Below are 23,455 nucleotides of genomic sequence, written 5' to 3' on the forward strand. Positions count from 1 at the left end.
AAAAGCACAATGAAAGAATGGAGGGAGGGTTATTTATCTCATATGTACTCCAACTCAGCGGGAGTGATTTATGACGATTTGCAGCGCCAACAGGAGCATGCCATGCACATCAATAAACTTTCTATTCAAAACTTTTCCTCCTACAGATGTTCCCTAAAATAAGAGATGTGCAATTTATCTATTTCATTCATTTAGAGTTTAAAATTAACATGTAACGAGGAAGTTTCTGATTTCAAAAAGTAGAAAATTAGTTAGAAAACAAAGTCAGACATTTTGAACTTAATCTTTCACAAAGACTTGTAAATTGCTGAGTCAAAAATTTATTGAAAGTTTTTTTCCTCGCAAATATACTCATTTATTTCTCTTTACAATAGCCTTAATGTCGTAGTTAAGTATTTCAAACATAACTTGCAGAATATTCCAGTCACAAAATTTCATTAATTTTAAATTTCAGATTCATCCCAGTGCAGAGAGACGAGGAATGTCAGTGTTGATCCTTTTAGACCCTCTGCATTAAAATGCTTAATCTAATTTTCTTTTAAAAGGAGCACCATGATAGGTTGAAAAAAAAAAAAAAACCGCAATAGGAGCGCATTTTGCCGCCTCCTGTCCTCTTCCTCGCCGTCTTGGCTGCTGCGCCCCCGTGTGGCGGGCAGGAGAAGCGCGCTCCGCCAGCGGGTGGTTTAAAAAGCTCGGGCTGAGGAGGAGCAGCTCACAGATCTGAGGAGCTCTGCACCGGGAAAAGTTTACCTCTGAGTACCACAGACCAACCAAAGGAGGGAGAACCCGCAGAGATGGCAACTCAGGCGGAGCAGCTGCCCCACCTGCACCTGGCCGAGCTCACCGCGGCGCAGTTCATCGACATCTGGAAACATTTTGACACAGACGGTCAGTGAAGGCAGCTGCCAATCAATTACAGCAATTAGGATGTATTTGATTCGTATTGTTTTATATAGTGAATTGTTTTTTTTTAAATTACAATCTTTAACGGCATTATTACTAATAGATTAAAAAACAGAATGAGATCCAGTATTAATCTAAGTAAGTTTGAAGTTGATGCATAAATATGAATCTATTGCAAATCATGCAACGTATTTTTATGAGGTTCTAGTTGGGTAATCACTTTGTTACTGCATTTATCTAAAAGTTTAAAAGATAATAAAGTAAATGTACTAAAAAACCAAGGTGCAAGAAAAACGGAAAGTGGAATAAAGATGATGGAGGGGCGAGCTGAAGGGTTGGATAAATGCTGAAAGAGGAAAAGAAAAAGGAGGGAGAAAAAAGGATGCAGGAGGAGGAGAGAAAGAGAAATAGATGCAGAGAAGTTGGGAGGACGTAAGAGTGAAACAGTTTTTTTTTTATCTTAGCGGTTGAAGCTTTTTGAACCTGGGAGCTTACTGGCTATGAACTGGTGTATGTTAACTGGGTTGTACTTTTAACAATAATAATAATAACAATAGTATTTATGAAAACAGGGAAAGCCACTAGCTTTTAATTTACAGTAGAAGATCACTATTTATGAGTGAACAGTACAAAGATGCAGTTTTGGTTTTTGCTGTATTAAATTCACAAACACAAGAACACAATTTATTCAAGCCTTTATGAACAGAGGAAAATAAATATATGCATAATCTTTTTATGCATGCATTCTTAGAGGAGGAGTCTATATATTTATTGATAATGCAGCTTTATTTATTTATTTAAATGCTTTAGGTTTTGTCTTGGTGCCTGGTTTTGATTTTCTGCCTTCACTCCTGGCTCTACCCATCAGTAATACCAAGGTGACATATTAAATAGTTAAAGTCATAAATCTGAAGATGTATTTTTTAAAAGAATGCGCACTAGATTTCTCTACGCCTGAAAAAGCATATTCTAACATATCAAATCAACTGATTTATGTTGAAAACATCGACTTACGACCTATCAGGTTTATTTTATGAAGTCCAAGTGAGGATTAAGATTTTCTTTTTTTTTTTACAGATGTAATTTACAACATACAAATCAACATCCTGTTGTTCTGTCTTAGTTTTGTGTTGGACACTATGACTGGATGACCCATTGAAATGGTTCTGGAAGCATCCCTGATTATGACAATAAAGCACACAGCAGTCAAACCATCAAATCAGTGGACTTGATTCAGAAATTCAACCAAAAATCTAAATGCAAAATGAGAAATTCTCATACAAAGTGATGTGTTTGTTGTTTTGTGGATGTCCTTCTTTCCTGACTACATGCAGCTTTTTTATTCACCTGGGTGGCTGCAGAACTCCACCATTGTTTCTCTCTGCTTCTGTAAGTAATTTCAGCTTAAATGATTTCTACGTAGCAACTTCAGTAAGGATTATTCTGGATGCCATTGAGAAGATCCCGTGACCTTTACTGTTAAACCCTTTTCAAACTGGTCCATATAAGCTCAACAGATTTTCTCATCAAATGACATAGCCTGATGGCACTGAAGTACATATTCCACATTGCTAAGCACTGCTTACGTTCTGGTTTATCCCAGTATTCAGACTGGTTTGTCTTGACTGTTGTGCATATTTTAAGAAAAGAACTGACAACAGTCAGGATTACTGCACCTTTTTCATGTTTATATCAGTTCATGTAAAAGCAGAAATATTTATTTTTAATTGGCTAGATACTATAATAAAGGTCAGGTTTAATGTATGTATGGACAGATGGATGGATGGATGGATGGATGGATGGATGGATGGATGGATGGATGGATGGATGGATGGATGGATGGATGGATGGATGGATGGATGGATGGATGGATGAATTGATTTATGGTTGGAAGGTTTTATGAATGGATAGGCAAAATGATGGGTTTGGATCTGTGTTTGCTCCACTGGTTAACCACGGTGTCTCTGACCATGGTGTCTCTGACCATGGTGTTTCTAACCACGGTGTCTCTAACCATGGTGTCTCTGACTATGGTGTCTCTGACTACGGTGTCTCTAACCATGGTGTCTCTGACTATGGCATTCGTGACCATGGTGACTCTGACCGTGGTATCTGTAACCATGGTATCTGTAACCATGGTGTCTCTGACCATGGTGTCTCTGACCATGGTATCTGTAACCATGGTGTCTCTAACCATGGTGTCTCTAACCATGGTGTCTCTGACTATGGCATTCGTAACCATGGTGTCTCTGACCATGGTGTCTCTGACCATGGTATCTGTAACCATGGTGTCTCTGACCATGGTATCTGCAACCATGGTATCTGTAACCATGGTGTCTCTAACCATGGTGTCTCTGACCATGGTGTCTCTGACCATGGTATCTGTAACCATGGTGTCTCTGACCATGGTATCTGCAACCATGGTATCTGTAACCATGGTGTCTCTAACCATGGTGTCTCTGACCATGGTGTCTCTGACCATGGTATCTGTAACCATGGTATCTGTAACCATGGTGTCTCTGACCATGGTGTCTCTGACCATGGTATCTGTAACCATGGTATCTGTAACCATGGTGTCTCTGACCATGGTGTCTCTGACCATGGTATCTGTAACCATGGTGTCTCTGACCATGGTATCTGCAACCATGGTATCTGTAACCATGGTGTCTCTAACCATGGTGTCTCTGACCATGGTGTCTCTGACCATGGTATCTGTAACCATGGTGTCTCTGACCATGGTATCTGCAACCATGGTATCTGTAACCATGGTGTCTCTAACCATGGTGTCTCTGACCATGGTGTCTCTGACCATGGTATCTGTAACCATGGTGTCTCTGACCATGGTATCTGCAACCATGGTATCTGTAACCATGGTGTCTCTAACCATGGTGTCTCTGACCATGGTGTCTCTGACCATGGTATCTGTAACCATGGTGTCTCTGACCATGGTATCTGCAACCATGGTATCTGTAACCATGGTGTCTCTAACCATGGTGTCTCTGACCATGGTGTCTCTAACCACAGTCTCTCTAACACGGTGTCTCGGACTATGGCGTTCCTGACCATGGTGTCTTTGACCATGGTATCTGTAACCATGATGTCTCTGACCATGTTATCTGTAACCATGGTGTCTCTGACCATGGTGTCTCTGACCATGGTGTCTCTAACCATGGTGTCTCTAAACCATGGTGTCTCTGACCACGGTGTCTCTGACCACGGTGCCTCTGACCACGGTGTCTCTAACCATGGTGTCTCTGACTATGGCGTTCCTGATCATGGTGTCTCTGATCATGGTGTCTCTGACCATGGTATCTGTAACCATGGTGTCTCTGACCATGGTGTCTCTAACCATGGTGTCTATAACCATGGTGTCTCTGACCATGGTGTCTCTAACCATGGTGTCTATAACCATGGTGTCTCTGACCACGGTGTCTCTGACTATGGCGTTCCTGATCATGGTGTCTCTGACCATGATGTCTCTAACCATGGCATCTCTGAACTCCTTGGATAATCAGCTCTTAATGGATCCGTCCTGAGAACACTTACAGCTGTATCCATCTGTGATGTTAAAACATGAACAGGAATTTAACTCACTTATTTGGAGACATTTTGTTCATAGTTGGAGGGTTAAAGTCATAGATAAACTTCAGAGCATTCGGCATATATTCACCGATGTTTATGCTGCGGGAATTTAAAGGGTATGTCAGTGAATGAATAAAAGAAAAGAAGTTCAAAGTGATACTTGACCTTTAAAGTGAATCTCTCAAAATCTGAAACATATTTTAATCTCACAAATGAGTTGCGTTTTAACAGCTGAAACAAATCCTGCGGCATTATTTCATGCAGCAATGAAACACTCAGTCTGTCACATGAGCCTTTATATCATTTTCTGACATTATGTGCTGGACAGCTGACATGGTCCCGCGGTGCCGCTGAACAATCAGAAGTTGAGCTGGGTTTGAAAATGTTATGGAGGGGAAAGGGGCTTCATCTGCTCAGTGTGCAGTGGTGCGCTCCATGTGACAGCTGAGACTTAGATCCCAACTAAACTCTGGCACAAACCACCAATGAGCTGAGAACACAGCTATTTCTCTGGGATTCTGGATAAACACGCTTTATCCGATTTATCACAGATAATTGGTTCGTTTTCAAACGTATAGAAATACAACCAAAGACAAATCAAATGTGTTCATATATTTTGAGATAAACAGAATCTAAAAGTCTGCGAAATTCACTTTTTGTACATTTTTATGCTTCCATTTGCATCAATTATTTAATGTTTTTTGGAATATGAACCGTTTCAAAAACCTCTTGATTAATTCCCATCAATGGGGACTGCACCGTTACTTAGCAACCCCAGCATAGCCCTGCCTGTCACCTAGCAACCCAAGCAGAGTTCCATCATGTTTAATCAGCTGTTTTTTTTCCATTCTATACATTGTACAATAGATGCTGGAAAAGATAAAGGTTTTGTTGTTGACCTGTCATCCAGAAACTACTAGCTGCATTCTTGTTGGTCGCACAGGAGGCACCACTTCTGCTTTTCAAAGATGTATAGCTGTATGATTGCGCATCTGTTTGCATCCATTTACACATGCGAATGTAAACAGCAGTGTGACCAGCAGCAACTTATTTGGATTTAATGTGACAAGAGGCCCTAAAAGGACCTCTAAATAGGCAGAACTGACAAGACTGAACTCTACTTATCTGGAAATGATTTTGTAAAAAAAAAATAATAATGTAATGAACATGTAGACCTAGCCTAACCTGTTCAAGGAAACATAATGGCTCACCTTTAAAGAGGAAAATAAATTCTTACTGAAAAATATAAAATTTTGCCATTATTTATAACTACACCAGTATTTGTACTTATGAGAGATGATATAAGCAGATAAGATAAGTAGCTTTAAAAAAAGTTGAATGTTTTATTGTAGTATCTCCAATTACTGAAAACGCTGTGTTGGAAAATAACTGCTTTCTGCTGGAGCCACACCTACCGGCACTTATGATGCTGATACTTTGAACAGGTTCCCTCTTCTCTTCACTTTCTGTTTTTTTTTTGGTGATTTACATCTGTGGACATAGATGATCTGTACTAACCTGTAGTTCCATTATGTTGATATTAGCAAGTTAACACAGAGATAACTAAAAAAGTACAAAATATTGTTATGCAGTAATTGTGTTTTTTTAAATAAATTCTTGATTTAGGAAATATTTCCCAGTGTCCTCTTTGTTGTTGTAAATTTCTAGTTGGATGAATGAATAATGTCATGAAAAACATGATACTGCATTAAAAAACAGCAGTATACATAAATGCTGGTTCATCTCTGGTGTGTTTTCTGTGCTGTTTCCTTGGTTTCTGCTCTGGTTTGTCTGAAACACCAGTTCACATGAGCACAGCCGGTGGCACCAATCAAGATGTACCGCGCAAACGGAGCTGGGAGGAAGGGGGTAGAAACGATAAAAAAATGAAACGAGTGGATAAGAGATTAAAAGATGAATAAGTCATGGGACACATCACTGCATTTAGTTCAGTACGTTTATGTTTTCCTTTGAATTGGGACAACAGTTTATTTGCGTCTCCTGTTAAATATTGAATTGCATAAATCCCCTCTCCCATGTTTAGACTGGTGACAGGTGGGACTCGCTCTAATGATTAAAAATGACCACAGGACGTCCTGTATAACCTGTGACCTCAAGACAAACTAAACTATTTTCTAAAATGTCAGCATTGTAAGTGGTACAATGCAGAGTGAGGGACAGGATGCTCCAGTAAGCATCAGTCTGATTGCCCTTTTAGGCAAGAAGATGCTCATTATTCTGCTTACACTCCAATGCCACGTCACTCTGGTGGAGTTTGTTTGTCCCAGCTGGAGCTCATATACAGATAAATCCACTTTACAGCTGGATATGGATATGTAAACTAGGATATTTTATCCATTCGACCTTGTTATTATCAGTTAATAAAACTACATTTTCAATAACTGAAGATTGTTTAGATGTTTGGTAACTTTTATTTTTTTCTGCAGTTGTGGAGCTCTGAGATTCACTGTAGGCATTACTTGGGCATCCAAACTAATCAAATGTCAGAAATAATAAATTAAGCACAGCTTTAACTAGGAGTGTACTCCAAATTAGTTTCTAAACTGATTATTTCTGTTTAATCGCAGAGGACTTGAGTCTGGACCAGTACTCAACGTTTGGCAATGGCTTCAAAACTTAAAGACCCTCAGTGGTTATTAAACTTTAATCAAACTTCTAAACAGTCAATAAAGCTTAAAGTGACTTAAAAGCTTCATGACGTTATTTGTGCCAAACTAATTTCGCTCCTCTGGTGCTCTGAAGGAAACGGCTACATAGAGGGGAAGGAGCTGGAGAGCTTCTTCACAGAGCTGGAGACTGCGAGGCGAGGAGCCGGTGTGGTGGGTGTTTTCCTCATCTGTCACAGTCCTACTTAGTAAACGCGGTAACACTTTATTTGAAGGGGGCTGAATAAGACTGACATGACACTTTCATAAACATGACATAACACGTGTCATGAACATGAATAAGCCTTCATGAATATTTATGACTGTTGTCATAAAGCGTCATTCGGTAAATTATGACACTTTTAATACAAAGTTGACATTATTCAAAATGTCTTTGTTATGACAACTTGACATTAACCAAGAAATCATTACTGTTTAAACTTTACCTTTAATAACATAAAGTTACCTAATTTTTAAAGTTTAATCAGTAATACTTTTATAACAAATTTATATCAGTAATGATTTCTTGGTTAATGTCAAGTTGTCATAACAAAGACATTTTGAATAATGTCAACTTTGTATTAAAAGTGTCATAATTTACCGAATGACGCTTTATGACAACAGTCATAAATATTCATGAAGGCTTATTCATGTTCATGACAGGTGCTATGTCATGTTTATGACAGTGTCATGTCAGTCTTATTCACCCCCCTTCAAATAAAGTGTTACCGTAAACGCTAACGGTCTGCTGGTGAAACTAATGTAGTGTTAATGTCACACTTATTGCATCAGTTATTTTTATTTGCTAACCAGAATGAAAATGTACCTTTTGAACTCTGCTTTATGTCAGAAGTTTATTGCATTTTGAATTGTGAAGGTTGGGTCAGATAGTTTGAGTATTCTTCTTGAAGCTTCTCTCAGTATTTTGTTGTAATTTTGACCCATTTTTTCTGATAGAAACAGTGTTTTGCTTGCATAAACTTTTCATCTCTGCAGACAAATTCTTTATGGGGCTGAGATAACATGGAGGTTGTTGTCCCTGACTGACTTTGTGGTATGCTTAGTCATTGTCTAGACATATTTGTCCCCCAGCTTTAAGTAAGTTGCTTCAATTATTTAATTTTTATAAAGCGCACCAGTCTCTCTTGCAACATAACACAGCTACCTACTTCACAGCTGGGATTTCATTCTCAGGTTTTTGAACGTCTCTCTTCTTCTCTAAATGTAACAATGCTTGTTATTGCCAAATACTTCAATTTTAGTTTCATCACACAGAATATATCTCTGAAAATTAGGGGTTTTTCCCCTACCTGAACTGCAAAGATATAATTTGATTTTATATGTTGCTTTTGGAGAAATGGCCTCTTCCTGTCTGATTGGCTGTGTTTGTGCAGAGGCTGTTTTACCAGCTTCAGTGCTTTGGTTCCTGGGTTGATGCCCAGATTTCACAACAAAACATGTTAATCAACAGTAGCAGCATCAACATCAGATTGTTTGAAGAGATAGTTATCTTAGTGTTTTCAATGTTTTACCTGAAAACAGACAGCTTCAGTTTATTATCACTAATATTGTTATTGTTTTATTATTATTCATTTGTTTGTTTTTTTAGTAGTAGTAATGTTATTTAACGTTATCTTCTTTTTTCCTCTATCTTATCTACAAACACTACAAATATCCAAGTACTACTTTGGGCTCTTTTTCTATTTTTCCTTCCTTTCTTTTGTATTTGTTTTGCCTTTGTTATGCACCCATTTCTAACACTTGTATTTTTGATCTATAATATCACAAATAAAATATAGGCCCAACCCCACTAGCAATAAGGATGTACAGAAAATGGATGGATGGAAATAAAATATGGCAATAACATCATTAAATTGTTTAAAGAAATAGTAATCTTAGTGTTTTCATTGTTTTACCGAGTGAAATTAATAAAAATGTAAAAAAAAAAAAAAATCCCCCCTCTTTATATTGGTATTTAGCAAATATAAATAATTTTGATAAGCATTACTGACCTAAATCAGAAGAAGTTTCATCTGATTAATGTGAAACAGCCAAAAAATAAATAAATAAAAAAAAGTTTGTACAATGTATGGACATTTTAATTTAAGATGCATACATTTATTATTAGCACTGAAGTTTGGTTTCATACATGCAAAGCCAAAAATATGAGCAAACTGAAAAGGTTTCTGTGTCTCTGCAGGATCCCTCACACGCTTTGTTCAAGGAGAAGTTGAAGGAGTTCATGGCAAACTTTGACAAGAACTCTGATGGTAGAATTGAGATGTCTGAGGTGAGACCAGCTTATTTACTACTGTTTTTTCTGTTCCCAACAAGTCTTTTAAACAGTAGCTTTTTAAGTAAACACGTCAATTTCTTCTTGTGCAGCTGGTCCAGATTCTGCCGACGGAGGAAAACTTCCTGATCTGTTTCAGAGAGTTTGTGAGATCCAGTGCTGAATTCATGGATGTAAGTTGGTACATTTCTGTGTCCCCCACCTTGAATATTGAAAACCGTTCCCACCTAACTCCTTACAGTAGATGTGCTCAGTCAACCTTTCCATGGTATGCCCTCCAGTTCAGTGACTGTAAAAATTAGCCACGTTTGTTCTCAGTTGAGGTCTTCTGTTTTCTGAGTTTGCTCACTGAATATCTGATAAACCTTACTGAACTGTGAAATTTCCTCACAAGCGCCTCCAGCGAGCTTCGCCTTGACAGTCTGTCCTGTGGGACACACGTTCAGCTGCCTCATGTTTCCTCCAGTTTCCGTGCCAAGTTGGGGCGTCTGTTTTAATGTTGTGGCATTTCAGGAAGGACTGCCACAACATTCATCTGGGCGGTTGTTTTCTGGGTCAAACATTCACAAATGTTTAATATTTAAAACCCTCAGCTAAAGGTATCATTTTTGCTTAATTCAAAATAAGTATTTCAGCGTTTACGCTGATGAAACTGCAGCATTTTTTTTGTCGACTTTGCTTTTTTTCTCAACTGTATGTTTGATGTTGAAGTAATCTGAGGGAAAACGGAGAGCCATCAAACATAAGCTGCACTGTGACTGAACATACACTCCACAAAACACACACACACACACATGTACACACTTCACTTATTTCCTTTTAGGAGGATTTTATGGTGGGATGTTCGGGCTGTTCCGTGTATTAAAGCTATTCTCAGAAAAGCCATACATTATGGATGTTCTGCAGCTTTCTGTGGAGGGGAGGGAGTCAGAGAGCACTGCAAGCGTTTTAGGTGTCCATCTTTTGACAAATTCTATATTAACACAAAGTCAAGCAGTACGTGCGTTTGGCTATACTCCAGTTTGAACAGATGTTTGTGTTTTTTTTAGTTGTTACTGAGATGTTCTCTAAAAACATGAAATCTTCTCCTGCAGGCTTGGCGGAGATATGACACTGATCGTAGCGGGTACATCGAGTCCAATGAGCTGAAGGTAACACAACAGGCGTCTAATACAGCATTTGTCTAATACAGCGCTTTGTGCATTCGTTAGATGAAAAACCACTCAAAGTCCCCACGATATTTTCCAGTATATTTACAGCATACTGTAATTATATAAAGTCTGCCAATTCCATATGTTTTAAGTCACCCAGTAACGAGACGTTCCCACGAGAACAAAAACGAAACGCGTTCTGTGCAATGACAGCAAAGAGTTGAGAATATTAGTCCGGGCTTTGGCAGGCTTGTCCGAATCTTCTGTAGTGAACCTTAAAAACACTCTTTCTTCAGCAGTGGAGTCTCGTGCAGTGAGTGTACAAGGCTTAGCCATCGTGGTTAAGTCTTATTGATTTAAAGGCAAACAGGTAGAAATGTTTTCATGTGGTTTACAAAAGTAAAAGAATATTGAATTACAAAGCAAACCATGGAGGGAACAGGAGACTCCAACATAGAGTGATTAAAAATGTTGAGTTTAGAATAAAATATACTTTATTGATCCCCAAGGAAAAATTGCTTATTCATTGACAAGTTGCTCCTGTAAAGGTGTTGAATATTAATAATATAAGTATAACCATAAGAGATAAAAGCTTATACAATATATACAGCTCTGTAAAAAACTGAGTCCACTGCATTGAACCCACTGAAAACCTCCTGGTTTTTCCATCAAATATTGATTTTTAGCTCTTCCTGAGTTAAAACATTAGTATTGTTGTTTCTAAATTAATATGAACTTCTTTTCTTTGGATTATTTGAGGTCTGAAACCACTGCATCTTTTTTGTTATTTTGACAATTTCTCATTTTCTTCAAATAAATACTCAATTGTTGCTTGAAATTTCAGACATATTGTCAGTAATTCATAGAATAAAAGAACAATGTTCATTTTACTAAAAGGTATAACTACAAAAAGTAAAATCAGAGAAACTGATCATTTTAAGTGGTTTGTTAAATTTTTTCCAGAGCTATCTATATAACTAAGAGTGACTGAAGTAATTCAATACGACTGAATATAAATAAATAAGTAAATTAATAAATTACAAGCATGCACAGGCAAATATGCTGATCTAAAAATGATCTATAAATGAGTGCAGAGAAAATTGGATTTAAGTGACTCAGATTTGGGCAGTAACTGGAGTGAGAATGATTAGTAGAGCCTGAAACAGGTGGCAGTAATTAAATGAATGCACTGCAGTTGCGTGAGGAGCAAAACTGAGGGAAAATGACATTTACACACAGAATAAATACACGGTAAAAGAATCAGGATCAGGGAATAAATCTGATCAACCACAGAAGATAATCAAAATGTGAAAAGCTAATAATGAACACATATACGAGAGAAACTGATTAACTAAACTCAAAGTTCTGTAGATATGGACAGATTGATCTAGAAATTCATGGCAATGATGCGTTCTCTAATCTAGATGACAACAGCGCTGACTAGCCTTGTTGTCATGCTGTTGGTGTAAATGCTAGTAGGTATTTCACACTCCTGTTCCTTTAAGTGAAAAACAAAATAAAGAGTACGTCCTACATTTAATTTCCTCTGATTTCCACCATGATTGCTGTCAGATGAAAGCGTTTAAAGTCCTCTCATCGTTGGTTTCTTCCTCATCTCAGGGTTTCCTGTCGGACCTGCTGAAGAAGGCCAACAGAGACTATGACGACAAGAAGCTCAACGAGTACACACAGACAATTGTGAGAGCTAAAATATTTAAATAACCGGCATTACCGGCCTCTCAAAATACAAAATATCTAAAAAATCATATATCAATCATGCTGCTGTATTCTGATAAACCTCAAAGCTTCAGTCAGCCACACAAGTTGAAGTCTGAAAAGACATTTTTTAAGATCTGCATTGACCTTTTGCCCCTTAATGATGCCATATTCAGAACTTACAGCTAACTGCTGGTCATATGCATAATGAAGCGTTATGTGGAGGCTTAAATATTAATCACATTTGCTGCAAATAGTGCACCTGTACTGCTGAGATGTTGCTTCCTTTGCCACCAGGGTCAGTTGACCATCTGTGAGCTGAACACACCCGACCGCTTCAGTGGACAAATGATATTTGTTTGCAACATTTCCCCTAAACTTCCTCTGATTGATTCTCTTTTGATTTTATTTTTCTGTAGCTGAGGATGTTTGACCTGAATGGTGACGGTAAGCTGGGCCTCTCTGAGATGGCGAGGTGAGCGTCGCTTCTCAGTTTTGTTTGCTCTTCTTTCTGAAAGTTGCTCTTCAGATCAACACTGACGGGTTTATGTTTTTCACCACAGGCTTCTGCCGGTCCAGGAGAACTTCCTGCTCAAATTTCAGGTGAGATTACACCGTCAAAAAAACCCCCCAAAAACATCAACTTTCAAGTGCTTTCTCTTTAAAACACAGCGCATCGCAAGGGTATTTATTTAAAACCCTTGAACTTTTCACGTCTAGTTACATTACAGCCACAAACATCGATATAATGTATTAGGATTTTATGTGTTAGCGAATGGTTTCAAATGTTTTTACGAATAAAATTCTGAAAAGTGTGTTGTGTATATGGATTTAGTCATCTTTTACTCTGATACCTCTAAATTAAATCCAGTCCTTCGGAGGTCAGCTAAATGGAAAACAGAGTTCAAACAAATGTAATTTAATCTCATTATATTGTTCATCTTACAGCAGGACAGAGACTCAAAACTTACAGTCAGAGCTACAATGAAATAGTTTAAATCAAAACACATTCATGCATTAAAATGGCAAAGACTAGGAGTTCATAGTCTGATGACTCTTAATAACTTTGGCTAAAAAGTTTCCAGAACCAACTAATGTTAATAAATAAATATAATAACAGATTTAACAGTATTTTATTAATAATTGCATCCAATTTCATCCAATCAACAGTCTTTTTTTTTTACATCCATTTTTCTTGTCAGCAGGATGGAAACTATGTGCTTTTATGCTTTATATCATTTTCCACAAATAATAACGGAACTTGTAAAAGCTTATGTAACATTTGCAGCGCTGACGTTTTATTTTAGCTGGACTGAGAGCAAAAAACGGTTCTGTGGTTTGTGAAGGTTGCAGAACACTGGCCTAGTCAAAGTCCAGCCCAGAATCCTAAAGACAGGGACGGTATTGAACCAAGGACAAAACAAATGCAGGCCACACTTTTCAGATTTTTACTTATAAACATTTTGAAAACAATTTTTTTTCTTTCACTTTTCAGTTTTTTCATCATTTGGGTTCGTTGGTCTCATAAAATCCCAATTAAATATATTAAAGTTTGTGATTGTAATATGCCAAGAAATTAAAAAGTACAATGTTCATTTCTTCAAGGATTAGCGATTATAAATTAATTTTTTCCTGTATCACTGAAAAAAAGATTTAATTTTTTTAAAGCTAGTTTTATTTTAAAATCACTATCAAATCAATGTTTTTTATCTGGTTTTCTTTTGTCTCTTTTGCTTACCTTTAAACTAAAAGTCATAAAAACAAAACAACTCCACAATCCTTAATCGTAGATGTTTAATCACTAGCCGGATGCAGAAGGCCTTTATTCACGTTTTGGTTTATTTTCTGTCCATTTTGGCTTCAGTTTGTTTTCTTTTTTTTTAATTACTCATCTTCTTAAGATCCCACATTTTTAGATTGGCATTGCTTTACGTTTTCAGCCTTGCCAAGAGGCGCATCACACTATAGACACAAATAGATTAAAGTGCAGTGCTTTTTGGCAACTGCCTCCACACTGGCAGCAGTAAAACCTAATTAATGAGTCAGAAAATAAGTTGAGGAAAATTGTTTAAAATATCTGTAAAGACATCCTAAAGGTAAGTAGAGAATAAATTGCAGAAGTCAATGAAACACAACACATAAAAAAAGCTGCGTGCTTTTTAAATCTCTGTCTTTTACTGCCACCATGCCAGTCTTCAGTTGTTCCGGTTAAGGAAGCAGCAGTCAGTTTGTTTGGCCACGCTGCATGCACATTTTGTCCAACCTCAGCATTTCATGCATGGCACAAATCCTGCTTCACAGTGGCCACTGGAGATTAAACCAGGTGGAAACACAAAGTGGAAAACCACCTTCAAGCTTTCATGTTGCGAATGTGGAACTCAGTAATCAGCTGGCTTTAACTTTGTGATTTTAACTGTTGTGTTTCTGAAATAAGAGTTAAGACTTCAGCCCTCCTTGCTGCATGCTAGCCTGATTTAAACTGCTTTGAGTAGCGGGCCCTAAACGGTGCATCCAGTGCCAAATAATTATCGAAATGGAAGCAGTGAGTTTTATGGGTGTAAACGAGTGACTGGTGAAGAACTGGCTCCCCTGAATGCACTTCACTGATGTAGACGAATCTTTTAGATTATGGTAATGGAGATTATCCATCAAGCAGGCAACTTGTTTGACCCTGGTGTCATGAGCTGTGTCCGAATTCAGGGTCTGCATCCTTCGAAGGACGGATTTGTAGGCCGATTACGTCATAGCGTGGCGACAAGGCCTGTCCGAATTCTAAGACTCCTTCAAATGCATCCTTCAAATGCGTCCTTCTTTTCCCCAGATTTGAAGGATGGGTCCGGTGTATCCTTCACGGCCCGCGATATCCCATAATTCATTGCGGGTTCCAACTGGGCATTCAGGCAGAGCGATAATGGCGGTGAATAGCGACAAATTATTTAGCTATATAACACTTTAAATGACACAACGTGATTTGGTTCAACGTTTTTAGGCGAGAATGTAAGTGTGCAAATCTTAAATATATGCTCGGTTCATCAATACATCACCTAATTGCAATATTGCTCTAACATTTTCGGACCTGTCTGCTACCGCTGCTTTAACAGCCAGCTCCCCTCCAGCTGTCAGCCGGCCAGGCGCTCCAGGTTCGGTACACCGAGAGAAAACGCCTAACTCCTGGCACATTGTTATAAAAACTCCCGCTAGCTTTCCCCAATGAGTGGGAGTTAAACACCGATATTATTCAGACAGGTCTGGTTGAAAATGTTTGGTTTACAAAGTATTTCAAAGCAGAGCACATCGGTTTGATTTATTAATTAAAGTTAAGCCTTCAAACATAATAGGTTTATTTAACCGTAATGTCCTATCTGCGATGTGGAGAGTATTATATTTGTAAATGAATAATTTGTATTCCTTGTAGAAAAGTGCAGTACACATTTGAACATTTTAGAATCAAACTAAGAGATTTCCTTTTTACTATGGAACATCCTTTACTATAAAAGTTGAAGAATAATATAGAAATCAGTAATACATGACTGAAAAACAAACTTCGGCTCCGTTGTTTTTTTGTTTTTTGTTTCTTCTCCGCTCTCTGCTTCACGCTGTCACGGTTGCTTGGCAACATGAGTTACGCTGAGGTGGGGGCGGGGACAGTTGGTGAAGGCTAGACCTGTCCGAATCCACAGATATTTTTCTTCCGGTCTTAGTTTATTCCCGGCCTTCGAAGGACCCGTCCTACGTAGACCAGTCCTTCGAAGGATGCAGACCCTGAATTCGGACACAGCTATTGAGTGCAGGTGGAGCTCTGCCTGTCAGAAAGCTGCTCTGTGTTGAAAGTAAAAAGTTGACGTCAGATCAGGATCGTCCTGGTTGATTATATGTGGAGGTTTTCTCTCTGAGACCACAGAAAGTCAATCAACAAATCAAATTTTATTTGTACAACACATTTCAGCAACAAGGCATTTCAAAGTACTTTACATCACGAGAACCCTAAAAAAACACAAAGTCACGCAACATAAAATCAACAATCGAAACATTACACTTAGTCAAGTGCCATCATTAAATTCTTAATCAATTATGCTTCAAAGGCGACTCTAACCTTTGGTTTTTAGTCGAGATTTAAAGGAACCCAATGTTTCAGCAGTTTTGCAGTTTTCTGCAAGATTGTTCCAAGCTGAATGCTGTTTCTCCTTGTTTGGTTCTGGTTCTGGTGATGCAGAGCAGAACCAGAACCAGTAGACCTGAGGGGTCTGAAAGGTTGGTACAACAGCAGATTTTTAATGTGTTGTGGTACTGAGCCGTTCAGTGATTTATAAACTAACAGTATTTTAAAGTCTATTTTCTGAGCTACAGGGAGTCGGTGTAGGGGCTGTAAAACTGGTGTTATGTGCTCTAACTTCCTGGTTTTAGTGAGAATGGGAGCAGCAGCGTTTTGAATCGGCGGCAACTGGATTTTTTTTTTTTTAGGCAGACATGTGAAAATGCTGTTGCAGTAATCAATGTGACTAAAGATAAACACATGGATGAGTTTCTCCAGATATTGCTGAGACATTAATCTGCTAATCCTGGAAAGGAATAGAAAATAGTAAAAATGCTGGAAGACCCAGATACTTTGAATCTATTTTTGTTTTGGGAAGCAGGAGTCAGCTTGTAGCTGTAACATCACAGAGACACAAATCAATATTTTATTGTGAACATAATTTGCTTGCAATAACATTAGTGTAAAAGTATCATTGAAAATAAAGAAATGCCTCATATTATAATAATAAATATAAAGTTTACCTTCAGAGTTAACTGGGATTTGTCAATCCTTCTTCCTTATTTTTCTAAACTCTGATCATTTTATAAAACTAATAAATGCTCAATCTAGGTTTTGATGTGAGCAGCACAGCTACTACTTTCACTTTTTTCTTGTGCAATTTCCTCTGGCCATATAGCCTTTAATCAAGCTTTACTGGAAGAGATCATTTAAACTGAGCACCTCCAACACATTTGTGTCTTTGAATTTGGATCCTTCAACCATCTTGTTTGTTCCCATTTAAATGTGCTGGCCTGTGAGAGCAGATCAACAATTTCTCTTGACAGAGGATTAGTCAGTCTGATGAGGATTAACTCAACTCTAGTCCCAGTTATCATAATCTCCACGGATTAATATCTGTGGTAGATCTGGGGCTTTTACCGCTCTCGAGAAATATGCATTGGTTTCTAATTATTCTGTCTTCTCTCTCTTTGTGTGACATTACAGGGCATCAGACTCACCGTCAAGGAGTTTGACTCTCTCTTCACTTTCTATGATAAGGTGAAAAACGTGTTTCTGAACATGAATACGGACGGTGATAACTGAAAAAAATCTGTAGTTTTTGTTGATTGTGGAGGCTGACCGCCGATCAGACATGTTTACGACGGACATCTGTTCACTCTCTGCTTGTTGCTGCATGATGCAGGTTGTGGAAACACAAAGGATCAGGTCATATGGATTTATCCTCCAGGGAATTTCATTTCAGTCTGTCTAATGTATATGTTGATGAAAGTAAGTCGCTGTCAGTCCTATTTTCACATTTCTAGAGTTGATTTATGCACGTTTTGTGCTATAAAGTGGCATATTTTACCTATTTCTAAGACTAAGACATTCTTTCATTTAGATTGAATAGATGTTCAGTCTTAGCAATCTTCTATGGAGGTCAAATTCCAATTAAAAACAAGTAAATCACAAAATGTTTATATATATGATAATTAGGCATGTCACAATAACAAATTTTGTTGGTCAATAAATTGTCTCTGGCAGAAATTATTGTGATTAATGATAATATTGTTGTTTTGAATCCATTTTCAGTTAATATAATAATGCATAGCAATAGTACTTCAATTATCTTTAATTTTGTACAGAACACTTCATGCTGCACTGGAAGAGATTTTAAATATCCAAAATAAAACATAACAACCAAAAACAAGTTGAAAGGAAATTTAAACCACACACAATCAAAATTATAATAAAATAGATTATGAACTCTCTAAACAAAAATTTTAATCAAAATGAAAATGATTGAGCTAATTTTAATTGATTAATTGCTAATTGTGACAGGCTTAATGACTTAAAATCCTTAAATATAATGAAATAGACAATTGGGTAAATTCATATCTACTGCTACTGAAATGCATTAGTAATTGCCTACAAAAATAAAACCTAAAATGTAGAAAGAATATTTGAATTAGTAATAACTGAGTATGTAATTATTCCTTTGCTAGCTGGTGGTCAAATTTGAGCATTAACTACTCAATAAATAGATTTTTATCTCTGTCATTCCCTGCTAAAAACATCAGACTTGTTATGTCACCAAAAGTATTGAGGGTGAAGAGTGCCAAGTCACAATAAATAAATAACTTATGAAATAAATATTTAAATGCGACATTAATTTTTTAAAACTAGAAATAAATACAGAAGTAATGTATTTAATATATGATTACTTATATATGCCTCAATTAAATTATTTATAAGTCAGGGACGAGGCGAGAGCGAGTTCTAAGCTTGTGGTTTGGTTTTTGTTGTCATAGCAACTCCATAGCAACTGCCTATCAAGACAGCTGGCAGTTGCAAAGTTCACCGAAGTGCGACGAAGTGAGACGACGTTCTATGAGAGCTACAGTATATGTTAAGGGATTATTTGTTTGTAAACACAGAGGATGACTGCAACTACTACAACTGTTTATCACAGCTTGATAAAATAAGTTATGATACCAAGTTGACATCAGCGAATGGGGGGGGGGGGGGTAAAAGTCCCAAACTTCAGTGGCTGGACATAATTTACTATATTAAAGTAATTCTGCATGTAAAGGTCAGGTCTCAGTGAGATGCATTTAGTTCCTCTAAATAAGACAAAACATAACCGTGGTGAGTAAGGAATAGGATTTTCCTACAACTGAAATTTTTCATTAAAAAATGGAATTCATATTTAGTGCACAAATGGGGAATAAAAGGATTATTTCTTCCAATTTTGGTCATGATTATCAGAAAAATGAACATGGCAGGTGGTAACCTAAGCAATCAGAAATCAGAAGTGTAGCAGCAGACTGAACATGAGGCAGAGACGCTGTACTAAAAAATAAAACCTGTCTGCAGATACCGCAGAGCTGCGTGCAAAGAGAGGTGATCTGTGCTGGTTGCTCGTTGTAGATAATTTTATTAGCCTTAAATAATTGGAATAATGTGTTCATGGTTGCTTTCTGCAGGCGACACGCGCAGCGACGTGCTGATGTAGTGTGACGTTGACTGATTATCCCTCTGTAGACCCTGACATCTGATTGGCTGCTTCAAACAGGAAGTCGAGACAACTTCTTCCAAGTTTGCTATGACTCTGGATCAATACTTTCTTTGGGAGTGTGAAAATAACCCCAATAAATTGCTGTAATTTGTTTACTACAAACTCTGTAAACTCTTGTAATTTGGCACTTTTCACTCTCCATACATAAGGTGCATGTTTGTACATGCTCCGTGTTCCAGCAGCGGGTTTGGGATCATTTTATATACGTGAAACTGAAAGGAAAGTCTTGTTCCAACGTTGTCCTCTTCTCTCTCTGATCAGGACGGTAACGGCTACATTGATGAGCAGGAGCTGGATGCTCTGCTGAAGGACCTCTGTGACAAGAACAAAATGGTAATGAATACTTCACCTATTGATTGACACATCCATCCCTCTTCCTGAAGGCCAAATATAGCAGGGAGATGGAGCTGCAGCCTCAGACGGTGTGATTCTCTCTGGCTGTGTCGTTTCTGGCAGGACTTGGACTCAACCGGGCTGGTGGACTACAAAAAGAGCATCATGGCTCTGGCTGACGGGGGGAAGCTGTACCGCACTGAGATGGAGATCGTCCTGTGCCGGGACTCCACGCTGTGACCCGCCCGCCTGCCTGCCTGCCTCCTGCCTGCCTGCCCGGGACCCTCCTGTCTTCCTGCACTGCTTCCTCCTTCCTACCTCTCAATGTAGCCTGGTGCATGTGTGACCAGAAACAGTGCGCCTGAAAGCACAGAAAATACCCGCTGACTTTTCTTTTCTTCAGCAAAGTAAAGCTGTTTATCGAGATTTAAATGGCAAGTGGAGAATCTTGTGTATTATGCATTTGTATCTTTAACTCAATCACATATGTTCCCTGTAGTTTTAGAGAAGGAACTCTGTTCTGTGGCATCTCATTGTTTTGTTTATTTCAGGTTATTTTGTTATAATGTTCTTGTTTTGTTTCACGAGGCTGGTACTGTTCTACAGAAATATACAAATGAGAGGATAAATAAATGCAACATAAATCCAGAAGCTGCTGCAGTGAAAGGTTTGTCTGGTGCTGTAAAACACTCACCTCTGTGTCGAGTGTAAAGATTACATCTCCACTACAGATCACCAGGAAGAGAGTGTTTCCCTCTAAGTGCTCCCTCTCTTTCTAATCTCCTGCAGACAGAAAGTGTGTTCAAGAGGGAGCTTGTGCTGATCCATTTTTTATAGAGTCTCGGAGGAACTCGGCGACTCTTCCCGGGCCATTTTGAGGGAAAGTGGGCAAAGTAGGAGCAGGGTGATCAGTTCCCACTGCCTTTCCCACGAAATGGCCTGCCATGACACAGCATGAAGAAATACAACCAGCGTTTTCCACTTTATATCTCAGAAAACAAATCAGAAAAAAGAGTCATGCGTCTTTGAATGCCAAGACGTCCTTAATATAAGTGAGCTGAATGCAATGTAGGCCAGATTTTATTTTAAATCTGTTGGTTTCCTCCTGATTTCATCCCTCACGTGTGACGGAAACCATGTAACGTCTATCAATTAATCATCAGCACATATTTAATTTAACTCACTATCTTTGAATCGCACCACTTTTCTCACGCCGTTACTGCATCCACGCGCACACAGGCTACACATCCAAAGATATATAGACAGTAAGTGGCCTCGCTGAAGTACAGAAGGACTTGCAGTGAAAGAGCAGCAGTAGACCAAGCTGTTAACTGCTGACAACAAGGGAAAAGAGAGTTATATCTGCTCTGATTCCTTCACACACGCCAGTCCCACTCAGAGCAGAGCAGAGAGGGGAGCAGATGACTTTACTTTCTGCACAATGCAGTGGAAATTGCTTTAATGAAAGGTTATGACCTTGTTCTGCAGCAGAAAATAAAGGTTACATATAAGTTAATTTAAAGCAAAAATATTCTCACTTGTTTTTGGTTTTGTAAAATGATTTGGACCTCTGCACTGATTGAAATGGTGGAACAAAGATGACAAGAATCATAAAAATGTCACTGAAAAACGGTTTGATGCAAAGTTAAGATTTTGTGAAATCTTCTGGTTAGCTGAGTTGGACAACAGATCACTTAGTGGCATTTAATAATCAACTAAACCTGGCTGCATTGCATTACGATTGGGTTAAATTGATTGCTTTTATTTCATTTGAGTGAATTGAACCTGTTTTTATTATTATTAATTATTATTATTATTATTATTATTATTATTATTATATAGCTTCAGATGACAGTTGTTGAGAGATAGAACTGGTCCAGTAAGAAACTCTCATCTTTTTTTGGAAGTTTTAGCAAAAATAAAATAAAATTCAATCATAATAAATGCAGTTCTAAGGTGAGGATGAACCAGTTTGGACACAGGAATGCCTCCTGGTTCCTTTCTATTCTTTCTGCTGGATTAATCCATATCTTCTGTGCACAGACGCAGAGCCACATGTAAGCCAGGGATGAGCCTCTTTCTGCCACTCTGTTGGTTTGCCAGCAGACGCTGTTGTCGTCCACTGAGTTTGAGAAAAGTGTTTCATGAACTTCCAGCCTCCACAGTGTGATAAACCACCTCGACTCTAAGATGCTCAGTGTGAGCTTTCTTCTCCTGCAGCTACATCAGACATTAAAAATGAAAAGAAAACAATTCTGCATCTTTGTTTTATACAGTATTTAGAGCTTATATTTTGTCAGTGTGTTTATTGATAAACAAAAGTAAGAAACACAAAGAAAAAGTTTTGGATATTATCTGTTTTTGGTTTTATTTTATTTTATTTTACTTTTGGTTGTTAAATTTACATGTTTGAGATCGTAAAAACAAAATTGATTACCAGACTAATAGAATTTCTCTGTTAATGGATAAAATTATGATTCAAAACTGAATTTTACATCTAATATTAGACTATACTTATGTCTGATATTAAAATTAGTTTGATAATCTGTAACATTAAAGTAAAAAAGCAAAAATAGAAAAAATCAAGGGGGAAATAATTATCCACTGCAATGTATGGTGATTTTAATTTAGTAACACAAATGAGTGTTAAAGTATGAAAACTCTCATACCATCTATAAACATCTATAAACTATCTTTTGACTGAGATAAGGATAATAAGTACATTTATGAAGGTTTTTGGCAATGGATCAGGTCCAGATACGTTCCTTCTCTTAGTGCTTGTTATTTGAATCCACGCAGGTCAATTTTAATCATCAAGCACCAAAATACTTCTGAAATAAGGACAACCTGAACATAGGCATTGTCAGAGCAGCGACTTTAATGTCGATACTTCATTGTCTAAGATTGCCCTCTAGTGGAGCATCAGTACAATAAATGAGGGGAACAATTGCAACTTATAAACCTAAATGTCATTTAAATTATACTTTTAAATTTATTTATTTATTTATTTATATAAGTCAGTTTTAACCAGTATATGTGATGCTGTACATTTGTACAGCATCACATATACTGTGATGCTGTACAAATTAAGTTTTCTTCTTAATTTCTTGATTTTGATAGATATTTTGATACTTTGGATTAAAGTTTGACTTTTGATGAGCTCAATTAAATAATTTTCTGAACGCTCAGTTTCTGATTCACAATGCGCTCCTTATTATCAGTAGTTGTAACGGTAGTTTGTAGAGAATACTTTTGTTTTATGTGTTTTTGTGTGCCTGGTTTTGCGTTAAATCTTTAGCAGACACATCAGCAGTACAACGTCCTACTCACCTCCATGCTGTAGTGCATGTATTTATGCAAAAGGAGCACAAAGTACAAGTACTATCTAATGCAAAGACATGTTTTTCATATGTAGGGTGACATGTCTGAATTGAAAATACTTTTCTGTTGATCTTTATTAATTACCGATTTTTTTGGAAACTAGCCATTGGGTTTTCA

The 23,455-nt window shown here is 37.6% G+C and overlaps 1 protein-coding gene across 1 annotated transcript; it reads left to right on the forward strand.

Annotated features, from left to right (window-relative positions):
* The first annotated feature begins 322 nt into the window (after window positions 1-322).
* Window positions 323-20,608, forward strand: LOC106921978 (calretinin). Its single transcript, XM_014994028.2, has 11 exons — window positions 323-888; window positions 7,249-7,325; window positions 9,352-9,441; window positions 9,537-9,617; window positions 10,539-10,595; window positions 12,216-12,293; window positions 12,731-12,786; window positions 12,875-12,914; window positions 17,551-17,604; window positions 19,886-19,957; window positions 20,081-20,608. Exons 1-11 carry the CDS (start codon window positions 795-797, stop codon window positions 20,195-20,197), a joined length of 816 nt encoding a protein of 271 aa, XP_014849514.2. The 5' UTR covers window positions 323-794; the 3' UTR covers window positions 20,198-20,608.
* The last annotated feature ends 2,847 nt before the right edge of the window (window positions 20,609-23,455 follow it).

This window comes from Poecilia mexicana, unplaced genomic scaffold (assembly GCF_051168715.1).
Source record: "Poecilia mexicana isolate PSO_F unplaced genomic scaffold, ASM5116871v1 scaffold_3, whole genome shotgun sequence".
NCBI lineage: Eukaryota > Metazoa > Chordata > Actinopteri > Cyprinodontiformes > Poeciliidae > Poecilia > Poecilia mexicana.